Source organism: Scomber scombrus, chromosome 5 (assembly GCF_963691925.1).
Source record: "Scomber scombrus chromosome 5, fScoSco1.1, whole genome shotgun sequence".
Lineage (NCBI taxonomy): Eukaryota > Metazoa > Chordata > Actinopteri > Scombriformes > Scombridae > Scomber > Scomber scombrus.
The window spans coordinates 14,224,496-14,243,331 of record NC_084974.1 but is presented as its reverse complement, the minus strand read 5'-3'; the positions used below and the strand labels follow the sequence as shown (position 1 = coordinate 14,243,331).

At 41.2% G+C, this 18,836-nt stretch overlaps 2 protein-coding genes across 5 annotated transcripts in view; one reads left to right on the top strand and one right to left on the bottom strand.

Moving 5' to 3' along the window:
* The window catches only part of tmprss4a (transmembrane serine protease 4a), a 191,796-nt gene that overhangs the window by 38,983 nt on the left and 133,977 nt on the right, over positions 1-18,836 (top strand). The window lies entirely within an intron of this gene.
* The window catches only part of dscaml1 (Down syndrome cell adhesion molecule like 1), a 99,172-nt gene that overhangs the window by 20,401 nt on the left and 59,935 nt on the right, over positions 1-18,836 (bottom strand). For both annotated transcript variants that reach the window (XM_062418882.1, XM_062418883.1), the window contains exons 4-18: positions 15,222-15,368; positions 14,754-15,032; positions 13,335-13,610; positions 12,369-12,668; positions 9,547-9,689; positions 8,689-8,818; positions 6,552-6,830; positions 5,826-5,954; positions 5,470-5,649; positions 3,649-3,854; positions 2,603-2,699; positions 2,311-2,439; positions 1,828-1,995; positions 1,474-1,544; positions 1,070-1,310 (exon numbers count right to left, since the gene is read on the bottom strand). In XM_062418882.1, the coding sequence (XP_062274866.1) occupies positions 1,070-1,310; positions 1,474-1,544; positions 1,828-1,995; positions 2,311-2,439; positions 2,603-2,699; positions 3,649-3,854; positions 5,470-5,649; positions 5,826-5,954; positions 6,552-6,830; positions 8,689-8,818; positions 9,547-9,689; positions 12,369-12,668; positions 13,335-13,610; positions 14,754-15,032; positions 15,222-15,368 (2,775 nt within the window). The remainder of the gene's footprint in view (positions 1-1,069; positions 1,311-1,473; positions 1,545-1,827; positions 1,996-2,310; positions 2,440-2,602; positions 2,700-3,648; positions 3,855-5,469; positions 5,650-5,825; positions 5,955-6,551; positions 6,831-8,688; positions 8,819-9,546; positions 9,690-12,368; positions 12,669-13,334; positions 13,611-14,753; positions 15,033-15,221; positions 15,369-18,836) is intronic.

The following is an 18,836-nucleotide window of genomic DNA, read 5'->3' as shown; positions in this document are numbered from 1 at the left end:
ACAAAGTGGAATGTGAAATCTTGTAATCTTGAAATCAGCAACTTAAGAGTATTCTCTTTGATACACAATAGCAGTCAGTAAGCTTCACAAAAAATAACAGTCTAGTATAGGAGGCATTCAGTGTCAGTAAAAACATGTAGGACAAGGCTGTGTGGAAATTAGGAGATGAGGAACACACTTCCAGAGTCCAATGTCATTCTGATGAAACATTTGACCAACCTTATCAAGGGAAAATGTCATTTTGGTGACAATGACTTATTCATTGACACAATAACTTAATTTTTAAACAACTATTTAAGAATGAAAGGTTCTGGGTGAGTTATAGCCTTTTGCAGATTAACTATAGTGTTTGGCTGTACATATGAACTGTTTTGGTACATGCAAAATCAGCACTGGGATCTTTAAAATCTTTCAAAAAAATGTGACAAAGCAATTGAGAAAAAAAAAAGTAAATTTCTACTTTTGTTTGACCAAAAATCTTAAATCCAAAGACTCTTCGCTATAATATAGGACACTGAAAGGAAGCACATTTTCTCATTTGAAACCTATTCAATGTTTGCTTCTCATTTTGCTCGGAAGGATTTATTTATCAACTAATCTTTACAGCACTACAATGTACCTCACTCATTCATTTCAAGTCAAGTATTTTTTTTATTTATATAGCCCAGTACCACAAATCAAATCCTTTGTGCAGTGCTGCTGAACTGTGTACAGAGTCGATGACACTATGTGTGTCCTTGTTATTTGTAAAAAGCGTTGAATTCCAACAGCCGATATTCATTCGTGTTGAGAGAAAAGAGAGAATGTGGTGATTTTAGGTTACAAAGCATGGTATGATCTGACATAGTTCAGAGAGTGAGACAGCAACCCAAAAGTGTAGTAACTGCAAATCAAAGCCAAACCGGACAGGGGGTAATATTTCACACAACTGACAGTTACTCCTTCACTATATATAGGGCTGTTTATTGCTGCTGGTCCGTAAAGTAGCCCACACTTTAAGCTCATAATCGTTTTTCATACATGCTGAGGCATACTGTTCTGTACATGTATTGATTATTGTGATCCTTACCATCTTCTAGTGTTGTAGCGTTGATCTCTGAGCTAGATGGCCCGGTGCCGGCTCTGTTGAAGGCCTGGACAACCACACCATACTGAGCAAACTTCTTCAGGTTGTCCAGTGTGTACACCTCACTGTCTCCTGTGGCCTTCATCTCCACAATGCTGTACTGGCCATTACTACCCGGACCATTCTCTCTGTAACCGATCTGATAACCCCGGATCACCCCATTTTGCAACTCCTTCCTGGGAGCCTGGAGAATGAAATGAGAGAATACAATGTTGGAATTTGAAACAGTCATTCATAGTTGTAAAATACATGGTTATTCAGGCACCTTCAAAAACCTAAGAACAAAAAAGAAAACAAATAATTTTTGAAGAAATAGCTGTATAGATGGCAGGTGGTTTTCACATTACCTTCCAGGTGACTCTGATACTCTGAGAGGTTACTGGCTGCAGGATCACTTCCATGGGAGGACCATCAGGCTCTGCAGAGACAGACAGAGGTTGAAATGGAGGCATTTTGCCAAGAACATTCTGTAGCTTTCATGTTTCAAACGAGTGCCATGACCCTAAAATATTGGTCTAAAACTCTCAAAAGTGTTTTTCTCAGTTTCATTAAGGTAGGCTTTTTGTCTGTATAAACTGCTTATTCAAGGTCAGGCTTTAGTGTCAACACAGCTGCAGTGTCTAAGAGCAAATGCAATAAGAAATAGTGAAGTATTTGCACACATTTGCATTAGTAAAAAGAAGTGCTGTCAAGATACTTACGAGCTTCCTCTGTGCTAATGGTGAGTTCTTTACTGGACTCGCTCTTGCCTATAGCATTGTAGGAGTACATGCGGATGCTGTAGACTGAGGCAGGGTGAAGGTCCACTATGTTCGCCTGATTGTTGGTGGGGGAAATATTACGAGTGGCATGCTTCAGCTCCCATGAATCTGACAAGAAAGAAGACAAATAATAGTACACAGCTCATTTTTCATTTTGAGTTATCCAGTTTGCCATCATTTTTCAGGAACACTTTTGATTTATTAGGTATTAGGATGTAGGCTCGTGAAAAGACCTTCAATACAAAGTCTTATGTTTCCCCTTAATCCAATGAAAAAAATGTACCATTGACATTAGCCAGTTTCAACCTTTTCCAAAGTGTTTCAAATAAAGTAATCGTCCATATCATCATCTTTATTTCACTGTCGTGTTCACTTTTCTATCTCTATTTTCTATCAAATGGAGAATATAGTCTTTGTACTTACCTGTCTTGTTCTTATACTCTATATCGTAGGAGGTAATGACACTATTTCCATCAAACCTCTGTGTCCACCGGAGGTTCATACTACGATCTTTCACTTCTCGCACCTCTAGCTCTGGAGGGTCTGGGGGCTCTGAGGATTAAAAAGAGAATGAGTGAAGAAGAGGAAGAAGCAGCATAGTAGAGGTAGCATCAAAAAGAAGAAAAACTGTGGATGGAAAGAAGGAAGAGCAGATAGTTTTTATCAGTGTGAAGAGGAGACGGCATAGTACATGCATTTGCACAAGAATGGTTACCCTGCACAGTGAGCTGTATAAGGCCTCGTCCTTCTCCGTAAGAGTTGATAGCATGACAGGAGAAGAAGACTGAATCCTCACGCTCTGCTGGCTTTAGCTGTAGGGAGAAAGGTACAGACAGAAATGTGAGAAAGACAAACAATTCAATCTTTGTACAGACAAAGTGTGTAAAGTACAACTTTCTGATGGAGAAGTGACATTTTCCAGAGGCCCCATGAATTTTTTTTCTCTTCACCCATGTCTATTTGACATTTTTGTGACTCACCATACGCTGCATTTGGAGAAGAGGTGCAAATCTAAAAGTCTGGTGGTACACTGCAGTTTTTGGTGTCAAAATTGACTGTTTGTGTCTTCCTCTTGACATCACCAAGCTCCTTCTGGACCATTTATTACCAGTGACTCTGTCTTAGTATTATCATCCAAAAACTTATTACCAGACTGCAATAACTGTGTTCATCTCCAACTTTCCAATGGTTCTGGCAAGTGTAGAAGCTGAGGCATCTAATTTTTTTAATGTAATGGAGGTAGACTTGTGGCTGCCATAACCAACATGATGTGTTAAAGCACACTCGTGACATTTCTCCAGAAATGTTAAATTAATCTTAAAAAAGATATCGTCTTTCCATGGCATCATATTTTATGCTGCTGCATATCCAAACTTGCACGCACCTCTAGATGTTCCAGAAATTAATATTAGTTTCCTCTAAGGAGATGCTGGTCTGGAGTCCTATACCAAACACAGAGGTGTCAAGGTTTTGAGATTTTTACAAGCCTTCAACAAATCCCTTACACAATGACCGATTGTGTCAGGCAAATAAAATACAAAAGTGGAGTACCCTCTGTGGATTATACACCGTGCAAAAGAATGTGCTTTGCAGTCAGCACTGTGACTCATAAAAGCAGAGAGCAAAAAGAAAAAAGACAACATGAAAAGTGAAAAATAAAAATATTGAAGGCTATCTATTTGTCAGCTGAGCAAGAGTCATAAAGACATTGCTGTCTGATCTCATAAACTGGATGCTCTACAACATATAAGTGTGTCTTACCTTGAGTGTCGACAAAACCTCGTCGGTCTTCTCATTGGGACTGGTGGTAATTGAGTACCGAGGGTTGCGGTCAGGGTCAATGACAGTGTCGCCTCTCTCCCAGCGGATGATGATGGGCCATTCTCCCCTGGCTGTGCAGTTCAGCTCCTTCACGTGACCCTTCTTAGCCATGGTAGTGTTTGGGTGACTGGTGATCATTGCCGGGACTGGAAGGAGAGAGGAAATGAAGTGTGAGATGAAGAGAAGGTAAGGACAAATGGGGGGGAAGCAGGGAGAAATGGTGACAGTAAACAAATTGATGCAAGGGATATTAGATGACAAAGGCAGGTAAAATTGGAAGGGGGAAGAAGAAGGGGGGAAGAAAAGAAAGAGTAAATGGATAATAAGCAGGGCTTAAGTGGAAAGGAAGAAAGAAGTGAAAGAGCAGAGAGGGGAAGGGTAGGACAGCTGGCAGTTAAAAAGGTGGAGTTCAGAGTAGCCAAGTTCCATCGCAGTAGAGTAATGAAGAGCTATGGTCAATGAGGTAAAGTCAATAAACCTCCTCTCTCATTCTCCAATAGTTAACATTGGGGTCTAGGTGAATGAAGAGGCAGAAACGATACACTCCACCTTTCTCTATACACAAAATCACTCTCACACTCAATTTTCTTACTAACACACACACCCAAGCACACACAATATATCGATCTGAGGAGGGTTCTGCTGTTTTGTTTTCATCGCTTTTTCATCTCACCCTCCCTCTTTTCCTTTTTTCCTCCCTCTCCGCTGAGCGAAACAGACAGAATTGAGGGAGGCAGAGGAGAGGAACGGTTCAATCAATAACACTAACACCAGAAGGAGAGAGAGAGAGAGAGAGAGAGAGAGAGAGAGAGAGAGAGAGAGAGAGAGAGAGAGAGAGAGGAGAGAGAGAGAGAGAGAGAGAGAGAGAGAGAGAGAGAGAGAGAGAGAGAGAGAGAGAGAGAGAGAGAGAGAGAGAAGGGTGTTGGTGTTTGGGCGGGAGGGTGTTGTTAGCAGAACATGGTGAAACAAGTAGATGCATTTATGTGAACCTAGTTATATGTGTCTATGTGTGCAAGTGTCAAAAGGTGCAAGAAACTGCACATTAACATCCCTTTTATGAGTACAGCTGCTTTGTAAGGTCATAGTACTGCATGATCCAAAGTATGCGCTACTTGATGATGACAGCTTATGTGTATGTATGTGTGTGTGTGTGTGTGTGTGTGTGTGTGTGTTCTTGTACATTTTCCCTATGCATTTTCACATTGCATTACAAAGGGTGATGCTGACAGCGAGGGCAGGCTGGAGAGATTGATTGCAGATAATGATTAAGCTCAAAGTGTTTTTGATTGTCTGTAGACAGATCCCAAGAGTCAAAAGATCAATCCCTCAGTTGCTTGCTTTCTCACTACCTATTTTACACACACACACACACACACACACACACACACACACACACACACACACACACACACACACACACACACACACACACACACACACACACACACACACACGCGCGCACACACACCCTCTCTCTCTTGCTTTCTGTTCTTTAATGTTTTGCTCCTAGGTCCATGGTCACCTTTGCTCCCCCAATTTATCAGTGTGCATATATGTGTGTGTATGTTCATGCCCACATCAGAGCTCAGGGAGAGTAGTGCGAGCCGGCTCATTGGTTTGCCACAGTTAGCAAGTCATAGTGTGCATGAAGACTGATAACGCAGGAGCACTGGGGCGTTCTTGATGGCCTCACTGCAGTCATCTACACCATGAAAAAACTCATACTTTGCTACATTAGCCTGAGCGAGTTTGTATACTCACTCTTAACAGTGAGAACCATGCTCTTGCTGATGTCTGAGCCCACCCCATTGGAGGCCTGACAGAGGTAGAAGCCCCGATCCTCTTCCAGGACATGTCTGATGAGTAGAGAGCCGTTACTCATGATCTGTATACGGCCCGTCAGAGGCACAGTGTGGTACTGCTGTGGGTTCCCAATACCCGCTGGAAAAAGAGAGAGGGATGAGAGACAAATAGTTAGGGGTGTAGGACTGCAACACCTGCACTGCAATGGAATTTATTTTGGATACTGTGAATGAATGAACATGACAACTGACAGACACAAGCAGACAGACACACTACAGTACAAAGGAATAAGGAATGAAAGATGGGTCATGTACCTAGTGTACCTTTGGCATGCTTCCACATGACTTTGGGAGGAGGGTATCCATCTACTGAACAATTGAGGATCCCTGCCTTCCCATAGATCCCATCCTGGTTGTTGGGCTGCACCACAAACCGAGGAGGCACTAGAGAAGCACGTTAGTAAAACAGAACAAAGTTCATTTTCAGTTCTTCCCCACTTTTTATATTTCATGTTTCCTTTAAGGTCAGTGCACAATATTTCAGTCGAAACATCTACTGTGCCACTAAATTAAAACTTGTCATGCTCTATATTGATTATAATGAAATGTTATACATCTAGCATGTAGTTAAAGGGACACTGTTCTTATTTTATATGTCAATGTACTAGTCACACTAGTCAGCCTGGACTTATTAAATACAAAGAAAGTCTGCATTGCAAAATGGGGTATAGGGTTTGAAAAATGTGAGCATTTAAGAAGGGGCAAACTAAAAGATGCTATTGAGTTACATTATTGCAAGTGTAGGAGTCAATGTTTTTTACACTCCAATAATACTAGGGTCTAAATGTCAAGATATTTCGGCCTCTGCTGCATCAATTTTGACTGTGACTTTCTAAATCTATATCTTACGAGCTTCTTAACTTTATGGAAGTCCAGCAATAAATTGCTGAAGTGCTCTTTTAAAATAACTACCTTCCTTACTCTTTAAATCCTCTCTCTATTGCTTTGATATTCTTTATCTTCTCTCACCACATTCCTTACCTGTTACAGTGAGCTGCCTCTCAGTGCTTACAGTGGCAGCATCATTGCTGGCGATACAGGTGTAGTTGCCGTTGTGTTTGAGTGACACCTTGGATATCTGGAGGGAGCTCATGAACTCCTTTGTGTCGATGGTGATACCCGAGGAAGGCACAATCTCCTGGCCATCCTTGCGCCACGTGATGCGAATGGGCATGTCTCCAGATGACACCACACAAGCAATGTACATCAATTTACCGATGGAAGTCGGTGGAAAGTCAAATGGCTGGATCAGTGGAGGAACTGAGAGAGGTAGAGAAGGGGCGAGATGCAGATGAAAGAATAAGCAAGAGAGGTGAAGGAAGGAGAGTAACAGAGTGTAGGATGTGTAGAGAAGGAGGAAGAGTTAATATAAGTGCATCAGTGACAAAGTCATAGAATGGAAAATAGTGATATGAGATAAAAGAAGAATAGTAAAAGAGATAGAACAGGCAGATCAAGTCGAGGAAATATATGATGAAAAGCAGATTGGGAGAGTGGGGAAGAGGAAAAGCAAGGCCAGGCAACAGGGTGAAATAAAGGGTAGATGGAGAGAAGACAGAATAAGGCAAAGAAAAAGGGAAAGGAAATAATAAAAAAAAAGATGAATGAAAACAGTTTGAGGGTTGTTTAAATGAGCAGGGTGAGAAAGAGGTGAAGACAGAGATATGAGGCAGATAAGAATAAGTGAAGGATAGAGTAAAAGGAGTAAGTCAGATGTGAACACACAGGGAGAATATGGGCAGACATAGATTTGAAGATTCGGGGGCATAGAAAGGACATGGAGTGGGAGAGCGAGTGATGTAGAGGGGGAAGAGGTGGAGTGAGAAAGAAGCAGAGAGGGGACACAAAATGGCAGAGTTAGATTTTGTTGTTGATGTTTCAGAATCTGTCATTTTCACCTGAAAACCTGATTGGTAAACTACTCATCCATCTATCTGTTTAATGGTGGATGATTAGAAATTTCATTGCCTGAGTGTGTCATCTAAGCCTGGACCCCCCCAAAGCCTCCAAACCATTGCAGACTGGCCTACTAGCCCACAACCCACTCTACAGCCACCAGTGCCCCCTACCAACCCCTCCACTCCACCCCGCCCTGCCCTGCGAAAGCCAGCCCATAATAGCTGCTCTAATTAGAGCCCCATCCGCAGGGGGAAGAGCAGTGTTGCTATGGAGACCGGTGGAGGTGATGGCGGTGGTTTGGAGTTGGGGATGAGGGGAGGGGGGGTAGTGGTGGTGGTGGTGGTGGGGTTACAGCTGAGACATCTGGGGGATTTAATCTGGGCCTCATTAAAATTCATCTAATTAAATCAGAGACATGACGAGCACACATTCATACAAGCACATACCTACACCCACACGCAGCGAGTGCACACACACACACACACACACATATGTGCGTGCAAATGCATGTACGTGCATAGAAGAACTGCGAAGACCACCGAGCACCACAAATTTCACACATCTGCTAATGTCAAGCCCAAACACACACAACCCACAATCACACTCGACAACTTCCTAAAACAAACATGTCTTGCTATTGCAGCAGAGAGCAGAGTGAAATAACACACAGGGTGACATGCAGAATACATACAGTATACAAACACACACACACTTTGTCATTCACGCACATACATACATGCGCATGGCATGTGCACACACAAATCTTATACAATAGCACTCCTGCTCAATGTAATTGCTGAGTGGTTGAGAGAGCACACTAGGCCACTCCGCCCCTTAATCAGGGGTTATTAGAGGCAATGCATACAGCTTTCTTCTTTCCTCTCCCTCTGTTCTCACACTCTTTTGCTCCAAACCACTTTTACACTCATCGCTCTTACAATCCTTCTCTTCTACATTCATACATTTTTTCATTGCATTTTCAAAGTTATGAGTCAGTAGGATACACCTCGACTCATATAAATTGCAGTTCTGTATTATTTTACTCACAGTATATCCACCTCATTGTGCAAACCCCAGGCACACATATTACTATATACTATTTACACTACATAACACAAAACTATGTGTGCTATGTATATTTTTAGAGACATCTATGTGACTGTCAATGGTGGGGAAATAACAACCTGAGACTGTCAAAATGCTGAAACCTGTAACTGACCTTTGACAGTGACATAAACTGTCTGTGTGATGAACAGCTGCGGTTGGATGAGTACGCTGCAGACATAGGCCCCTTCGTCCATCCCCTTCTGAACATCACTGAGCTTCAGAGTCCCGTTCTCATACACCACCTGGACAGACATCAGCAGTGTTACATTCAGAGATGCCAAATGTGAATTTAAATGAGATGATACTGGGATCAAAACATGGCAGACACCCATGCAAATAGGAGTCCCACTGATTTGCTTTGTGCCTTCATTTATATCTGTTTGGGAGGTTCAATCCAGTAAAAATCCTTTCAGCAAAACTAATAAATCAAATCAAAGCAAAATGCAGAGGAGATAATGCAATATCAGTGGCTCACGGGGACTACTGACCTTAGCATCATTGGTCATTACCACCATTTATCTGGCAGTGAAACTCTCCTTTTTCAGTCAAATGCTTGCTTAAGCTTCCATTGCAAAGACACATGAACATCAGTCTATTTCATGTCATTTTCTCATATTTTGAAATATTTTAAGTGCGATCAACTCAATGTAATTTTTTTTGCATAATGTCAATAAAGCTGTAAAATAGGTCCAAAGATCATTTGAAAAACAGTTATTTATATGGCCAAAAATGTCTACATTAGCCTTTAAACCACACTGTATGCACAAGGTGATGTATGTTTAAAACAAAAATTAAGTATTAACATATATGTATGTACATTCATGTTACACTGTACTTCCAGGTAAGTTCTGATACATAAGTTTGGTCCAAATATGAGACGACCCTTATAACAAGATGATCCCCCACCTTTTCCAACACTTTTTTTAAAGAAAAAAAATGTGTCTTTGAGAAGAAATTAAGCAAACTCCACCTGGCGATGGTTGTCAGGCAACAGGAGCCCTTCCTTGTACCAGTTGATTGAATAATAAGGGTACCCAATAACACGACAGTTTATGAACGTGTTTCTTCCTGCCACTGCAGTGATGTTCTTCATCGGCCGAATCCTTGGTGGACCTGATGGAGAGTGAGGAAGAGAGAGAGAGGGTGGGGAGGTGGGGGGAGAGAAATAGGCAAAGGGAGCATGAGGGACAGAAAGAGGAGATGGGTTGACAAGAGGAAGAAAAGAAGGAAACAGTAGGAAGAAGAGAAGATCATTAGTTCAAGATGTCAGAAGCAGGTCATGGAATTTAAGGAATAAAAGGGGAGTGGGGATAGGGAAGGGAGTTGGGGTGAAGGGAAGGGACAGAAGAGGGAAAAAAGCATGTAGAGGTATAGAAGGAGAGAGAACTTAAATTGTCCTGCCTCAATGTTAAAAAGCAGCTTTATTTCTGGAGTATACAATATAAAATAGAAGTCTTACAGGGCTGTTTTTCCCCACACAGATGTGCCATCCAACTCTTGATCTGTTTACCTCACCCAAAACACATGTAAAGTACCAGCCAAAGGTTTGAACACACTTTCTCATTCAAGTGAATGGGAAGGTGTGTCAAAACTTTTGACTGGTGCTCAGGGTCTTTAACTCTACAAAAAATAAAGTCACTCAGCCGATTATTACGCTACTTTTTTATATGAAGAGGAGAAAAAAGAACAAAAATAAACCCTATTAGATGACTTCAAATGTTTTTAAGTTTCAGTTTAAGGTAGTAACAAAAAGTGGATGAAAATGTTATGGATAGTGCCCATTTATCTGATTTACGTAGTTCCCCCTAGTGTCCCCTGGTGTTACTGTTTACAGCTCATATTGGATAAGCGATGGCAATTTCATTTAATGTTACTGACATTTAAACTAAATTTATGAAACATGTCTAAAAAGAAAGCACAGAGAGGAAAAGTGAGTGGGCGAAAGACATGACATGAACTGACACTTTATTTTTTGTACTTTATTTTGGGGCTTTCTGTTGACTGAAAGGCAGTGCATTTATTTGCATGAGTAAGTCCAATAAAACAGTGACATATTTTCATTTTTATTAACATTTTTATTCCTGCTGACCAACCGCTTCCACCTGGACCAGGGTAAATATGTCCTGCACCAGCAACATTAGTGTTTGGTGCAGAATCCTAATCCTGTCCTCTAATTTAAAAGTCATCAGCTTTAACAACCTAATCATAAATTGTTTGTGTTTATATGTGTGCTGCATGTATGCACTTGTAATTCGCTGTGAGGCTTGGACAGAGTGTAAATTCCATGGTTGCATATTATTATTGCATATGCATTTGTGTATTCTTTGTATTATATGTGCTGTGACTGGAACAAAATCAATGTGAATAATGCTAAAAAAGATACAGGAATATAGCAAATATAAAGCTTGACTTCCTTAATATGTTGGTCATGTGCCATTGCCATAAGACAACGGACAGAGAATGGAGACTATGGGCACGCAGGCAGACAGACAGACAGACATAAAATGTATTTAGCATTAATGGAAGACACTGGCAGCTATCACTCAATCATCTGTCACTTCTTTGACCTTCTCACTATTGTTCATCTTGTATCTTCGTTTTTGTCTCTCCTTCCAGCCCTCCTACCCTCACTTCTCTTTCTCTCTCCCTCTCTCTCTCCCTCTCTCCTCCCTTTCTCAGCATGTGCTGAGCTTTGAAGTCACAGCTCTGACGAGTCAAAGATGTATTATTCAGTAGCACCGTTGCACAGACACACACGCGCACACAGAAAAACAGATACAGTATATACACGTGCGTGTGTGTTCAGCTAAGTCTGTGTGGCTGTCGGCCCCCTAACTGAATGGGATAAGTTGAGTGTATCCCATTTCAGTGAGTGGATAAGCATACTAGTGTGTTTCTGCTTTTTCATGTGTGGCTATGCATATATGTGTGAATGTGTGTGCATTTTTGTCAGGTTGTGTTACAATGGGCCTCATTCTCACTCCAGCGATCATTCTGGCATGTCTCCTTAAAGCAGACTCACATGTCACAACTACACATCTCACCAAAGGACAGAGAAAAGAGAGAGAGAGGCGGGATGAGAGAGACATGGAGACAGCGATACAGCCCTGTCCATCGTTGTCACTCCTCATCCTTGTCGTCTCAGACAGTGACATCACCAGTCCTGTCACCAGATTTCACCATCACTCCTCCAACAGACACTGGCACTCCGCCAGTCCTCTTCTCTCATTTCATCTGCACTCTCTTTTCTTCATCGACGACCATCTGTTTCTTTATCCTCTAAAGTTGCCTACTCCGTTTATCTCACATTCCCTTGATCTTACTTCCTCTCCCTCAGACACGCTTTCTACCCATATGTTAAGCCATTATCACTCTATCTTAAAATATTGCCTGTCGCCTTACATGTCTATCTGTGTGTGTTTGCCTGTGTATACAGGGATTGTAGATAGGTAGATGAATGAGTGCGTTTGTTTTCTTTGTGTGATCACATGCTACCAGTGCTACAGTGACTGAGACAACAAGACCATAAGCTTGAGAAGACAAATGAAATGAAGAAAAAAAAAAATAAATGACTGATGTAGATGATTTAACTTGTGTGGTTGTGTAAATATTGATGGACAGAAAAAATTAAAAATAAAATAAGAGAAAAATGAAAATATACATATGAGAAATACATACAGAGATAGAGGTAGAGATATAGAAGGGTACAGGATAGGATATGGGTCAGGGTAGGGGTAGGGGTCAGGCTATGAGAAGCCTCTGTATGACTGATATTGAAAAGTAGACAGGCACCTCTTACGTTTATGCGCGCTTGGTACTCGGCACTACCGGCCGAGTTTCGTGCGGCGCACCGATACACTCCTCCGTCGCGAATCTGTGGACTGCTGACGTTGACGTGGCTCACTGTGCTGCCATCGGAGAGTGTGTACTGGCTGGCTCGGACACGTGACAGGTCCCGGGCCACCGGCTCATCGTCCAGGGTCCAGGTGATGGTCGGAGGAGGCGCTCCTTTGGCGGCGCACATCAGGGAAAATGGTTCACCTGGAACCACGACTTTCTCACTGAAGGAGGCAACGATACGGGGTGTACCATCTGAGAGAGAATATTAAGAGAAAACAAATTGTATTGACTGATGGTGATGCCTCACACTGGAGTCAAACCAGTATTATGGTGAGTGAGAACCTTATTAAACTATATCAGTAAACTTCGCAAACATGTGAAGAAAATTCCTTTACTGAGAGGCATAGAATGAGAAAGTAACAATCCATTTCAGTAATGAGAAGGAAGCTGCATTAAGCCTCACACAATATTTCTGTGGTAGAATGCATTTGCACATAAATCAAACAATTACTTAAATTAACACTGACATTAATTGAACATGTTTGTTGTTGATATTAACTGATTTACTTTTGTTTCTTCATAAGTGTGCATGTGTGCATATCCTGCGTATGTGTAGCAAAATCAAAATTAACTTTAAATTCTTTTTTTTTTTTTTAAACAAAACTAGATTCAAGTCAGTTTTATGTCAATTAAACTGATGTTATTCAGTATATAATAATGTAAATCAATAATTTATTTCTTGCCCCATTAACAACCTTTGCAAATAGATAGCTTGATAACAGACAGACAAATAAATGCACTGATTAAATTAAGGACATGTCTGCTGTAAATCATGGATAATTGTATTGTTTCTACAAACAAAAACACAAATCATTCTTACTTTGAAAGAAAAATAACAACCTGTTGTTCTGTTCTCACCTTCCAGCAATATGATGGAGAAGTCCTGGGCAGTCTGGCCTTTGCGTGTGGCAAAGCACTGGTAAGCTCCAGAGTGTCTCTTTTGTGCAGCAGAAATAAACAATGTCTCATTGTGAGCCCCCTGGATGGAGAAGTGCTGGTCAGACAGGACAGATTCTGTGTTACGGTACCAAGACACAATAAAATGGGGGGAACCCTGGACGGCACAAGACAGGATGACTGTACTGCTGATCCCCGTCTTCAGGTTCTTGGGGGACAACGTGACCCGCAATGGCTCTAAAAACAGAAGAAATGAGAAGAGTGAACATTTTGTGAAAGATATTCATTCCACTTAATTTACAAGTGACTATATACATTTTGGAGGTCTCTGTAGTATCTGTATTTGCACTGCTGAACAAAAGCAATTTGAACTGAGCTACACTATGCTGGCAGGGCTATCCAAATCGTGTTTTGGTGTGGTGGAAACGTGTATCTGTAATTTGTGTGTCAAGATTTCTGCCATTGCCTTTGTGTATGTAAGTGTGTGTGTGTGTGCGTGTGTGTGTGTGTGTGTGTGTGTGTGTGTGTGTGTGTGTGTGTGTGTGTGTGTGTTCTAAGCAGCGAGGAAAACCAAGACAGAGAGACAGAAAGGGGAGAAAATGTCAGTGCGCAATAAAGCAGCTGGTGTTAAGTGCTGGAGGCTGCTGATTGTGTGTGTGTGCATGTGTGTCTGTGTGTGAGCACATGTGTAAGACTCTCTTCATGGACTATAAGTGCATTTCCATGCCCTGTCATAGGAGGTTGGTGGGTTGTGCAGTGATGTGCCCCGTGGCCAGTCTGCCCAGTATCCACTAACTTCACCCTTTTTCCTCCCACCCTCCATTTCCATCTCCTCTCCTCCACTGCCCTCCTCTTTCTCTCCACAAGTGTGCCATCTCTTCTATCAGCAACATCTCTTTCATTCATGCACATGACATTACGAAATACTCTTTCCTCCCTCTCTCAAGTCTTCGGTAAACAGAGCAACAGGCCTGCACGACTGCTGTTCTGCTCTGTCACTGTAGCGGCGCCTCAGTGGGGTTTGAGAGCACAGCGGGGGAACAAGCCGTCCTCAGAGATCAAGCTCACACTCGGCCTAGACAACAGTGGACTGGGGGGAGCGTGTAGGTGACACGGAGGCCAGAGCAAAGCCAACAGAGCTTGAATGATGTCTCCATCCCCCTGCCCATGACCTGACATCACATTCATTACTTCTGTCCATCTCATTCTTCCGTTCCATCTATACTGTTGTCAGTGTAGAACAGTGGAAGTGAAGAGAGGCAGAAAAAGTAGTGTGCCAAAACAGGGTGGTCTATGATCTCTGCAGGAGTTTATTGGTACTGTATTATTGTACAGGGTTTTTTTTTTTTTTTACCTCCCCTCTCCTCTCTCGTTACCCACCTATGACATTGAGGTGACCTGTCACCTCTTTGGAGCCAAAGCTATTGGTGACCTCACAGATATAGTTGCCGCTGTCCTCGAGCCTCAGGTCAGAAATTGTGAGGCCTGTGATGCGCCGTGTCCAGCGAGAGTCTGCCGGTAATGGCCGCCCATCCTTTAGCCAACGGATGGTGGGGTTTGGATATCCAGATGCGATGCAGGGTAGCTCCACACTGTGCCCAACCTGCACCTCACCGGACTGGAAGCTGTCCAGCACTGACGGGGTGGACTCCGTAGGGTCTGCAGGTGAAGCAGGTCATAGAAAATATTTATTGATTTAGTACCTTTTGCTGATTTTACACAAAACTAAACTAAGCTTTAAACTCTTTACGTCCATTACAGGAAATCACTGTACAAGGTCATGAATTTATTATTTTATTTAGTAGTTCTGTATATAACTAAAAGTTGAAGTGGTAACTTGTTGCCTACCCATAACAGAGAGCCTGGCTCCATTGCTCTGGCGCGTCTCTCCACTGTACTTGTGCTTTGTAATGCAGCGGTAGGTGGACAGAGCATCTTCCTTCTGCACTTCTGAGATATACAGAGCGCCAAATGAGGTCAGGAAGAAACGGTTACCTGTGGAGGACAGCAGGGAGGGAGCAGGCAGAAGAAGAGAAAAATACACATTAGTCAACGTATTTGGGTAACAAATGTGCCCTTTCAACAAAAGCGTATCATTTGCATGTAAGGTCCTGTGTCTACACAGGTATATTTGCACTTGTTTGAGTGTCAATTTTGTGCACTGACAATCAAAGACCACCTACTCTGTTAAGGGTTAAAGTTATCCAATAACATTTTTCAGTTAATCACATTTGGAAGATTATTATTTTGAAATCACTGATTCAATTTTAGTTTTTCATGACATTTAGAACTGTCCACATGGGGCTTTGCTTACATTCTCAAATTTCTTTGGCTACACAGCATTACATTGATTCTTTACATTTCAAAACTGTAAACGCTTGTGATATTTTTCAGTGTTTGATATTTTTAAAAGAAACATTTTAAAAAGAAACCTCTTGGAAAAGTAACTAACACCAATGCAAATTACATTTTTGTGCCACAAGTGGTACACAAATCTAGTAGGAGCAGCTTTAAGTTTTATTCACTATTTAAAATATTGAAAGACACATTTCTAATCGATCTTCATCCTTGAGATCTTCTATATTGACTCTATTCATTATTTTTCACCACTATATGTTTGCGATTACTGGAAAAAAAAACAAGCATGCAAAGAAAATCCATTGAGTGAAGTTAAGGTCATGTAAGATATGTGCCGCTTTTGAAATACTCTAGATGCCAACCTCTCCATCATAACACCTTTTTGAAAAAACTTAAGAACATTTTATGGAGAAACGCTGATTTCACAAAGGAGGAAATTAAGCAAGACTAGAATATACAGTGCGTGTCATTAAAAGGCCCATCCACTTAGGTGAACACATGGGAGCTTTTAATGTACTCTGTCCCATCCATCCAGCAAGATATATACAATAGAGTGAGACAGATAAGAAGAAAAAGAAAAAGAGAAGAGAGAGGGGAGTTATTATAGGTATTAATAATTGATGTGTCTGTGTGTGTTATGGTAACAACAGATTAGCGTCATTTTCATTTCACATCAGTGACTACTTGGTCTGCCTCTGATTTATCTACATGTCAATAGAGGGGGTATGTGCATGTGTGTGTGTATGTGAGAGAGAAGAAGAGAAAGAGAGAGCAATGGAGGGAAAAGAGACGAGGAGAGTGTATTTCAGTGTTTGATTCTTTACGCTTCTCTGAATCTTTTTGTATTCGCTTTCCCCAAAGGGTTATTTTAGACAGTGCGCACTTCAGAGTTTGTAGTAGATTGCAGATTGTTTGGTTATGCGAATGCTATTGCAGTGTGTACGTGTGTGTGTGTTTGTGTGTGGGTGTGTGTACGTGAACGTGTATATGTTAACATGTTGGCTGTTGTTTGCTGTACATGATGTTTCAATGTCTCTTTGCAATGTTGACAAGAAACGAGCTAGAGTAAAACACAGGTGCACTGAATAGTTGAATAGTGGAAATATGTGCCACACAGAAAAACACTCTCACTCACAGACACACACAGCTCCAATCAATAGGTCATCACCTCACAGAAAGGCACATTTATTCAGAAACACTTAAGGTGCTATCTGTTACATGTGTTTAATTGTTGATGAAAAGAGGCTGCTGTAGTGTGAAAGCCAGAGTACCAGCTTCAGCCCTGGTTGCTCTTCATTTTGTTCTTACTTCTTGTTCCTGCGTGTTGTTTTTTTTATTGAGAATTAGCATTTTCACAGTTTGAAATATGCATCTGCATGTAGACATGTAAAATGTCAACACATGATTTCCTGTGTGTGAGTATCAATGAACATATGTAGATTTGAATGTGTAGGAAAGTATTAATAACCAAGCAAGTATGTGTGTGTCTCCTGCTACACAACAACGACCCCCCACACATACACACACACACACACACGCACACACACAGAAACACATCTTCTATCACTCCAACAACACTGAGAGGTGAAGGAGACTGAAGGCTTTACTTCTTGTGTCAAAGCCGACAAGTTTTCACTGACTAAACAAAATGTGCACTACTCCACATCCAGGCTTTTCATTAGGCAATCATTAAAGTCATGATTGATTAATCTGTTCATTCATTCATTTTCCATATTAATCAATTCATCTATAAAAGTCCGAAAATTGTCAGAAAACAAACAAAACCATACAAAATGATGATACAATGAAAAGAAAGAGGAAAACGCTGCATTAAATCTTCATTTTGAGTCTCTGAAACTAGTAGATGTTTTGATATAATTGCATTAAAAAGCTTAAAAGATCATCAAAATATAGTTTATTAATTTTGGTGTGTGTGTATGTGTGTATGTGTGTGTGTGGGTGTTTGCATTGGCACGCATATGTGATTGTTTAATCAGTTATGTAAATCCATTATTCAGTTAATCGGGTGACTTTCAGGACATATAGCGCTGCTGACCCGCTCTTAGAGCTTTGGAGTCTACAGCATGTTGTATCCGTTGTCAGATCAATGTCTGAATGATATTTTCACATATCTGCATTTTGGTGTGTATGTGTGTGTATCTGCGTTTTAAGATTTCCAAATATTTTTCCACACACTGAGTGTCAGCCTTTGCATTTGCACGCATATGTGAAAGTTCACACACACACACACACACACACACACACACACACACACACACACACACACACACACACACACACACACACACACACACACACACACACACACACGTTTTCATGTGAGTCAGACTGTTGTGCTGAGTGCTAAGCGACGTAAGCTGTAATTTCCAAAGCCTGCCCTTTTGTTCCGACTTGGGTATTAAGCCTTACAGGATAATATGCACTTGGCGAGTAGAACCCTGTATAACACACTGCTACACCCTGTCACAACATGCCTGGAGAGAGAAAGACAGACCAGAAGGGGGTGGAGCGGGAAGAGAGTGGGGTGTAGAGTAAGAAATTCAGAGATTGTTAAGAATGGAGGAAAAGAAAGCGGTGCAGGGGGCATTCATGAGTAGGAGCTTGTCACTGCTGGTTGTAGAGGAAACTTACTCTCATTCATTCCTCATTCATTCATTCCTTGCTGTTTTTCTCTTTTCCTCTCACATTCTGTATTTTTCTTCCACTTGTTTAGAGGGCTGCAACTGTTCTCCATTAATTAATCTGCATCTGCAATCTGAGTTTTTAAAAATTGTTTAGTCCTTAAACTGCCAGAAATGTGTGTTCATCACAATTTCTCAGAGCCTAAGGTAAGGTCCTCACATTGCTTGTTTTGCATCTTTCAAAGCATGATGTGAAATGTAGTAACAAAATTAACACATATACAGCTGTAACTACAAGGAGTCAATGAAATGAAGATGAAAATGAGATTGATGCTATCAATTCATTTTTTGACAGAACTAAGGCATAGGCTTCTTAAATCCATATAATATTTTCTTTTATCTATTAGTTTACATTTATATACTCTGTTACAAAAACCTACCAAGGCAAAAAAAGTACCTTTCA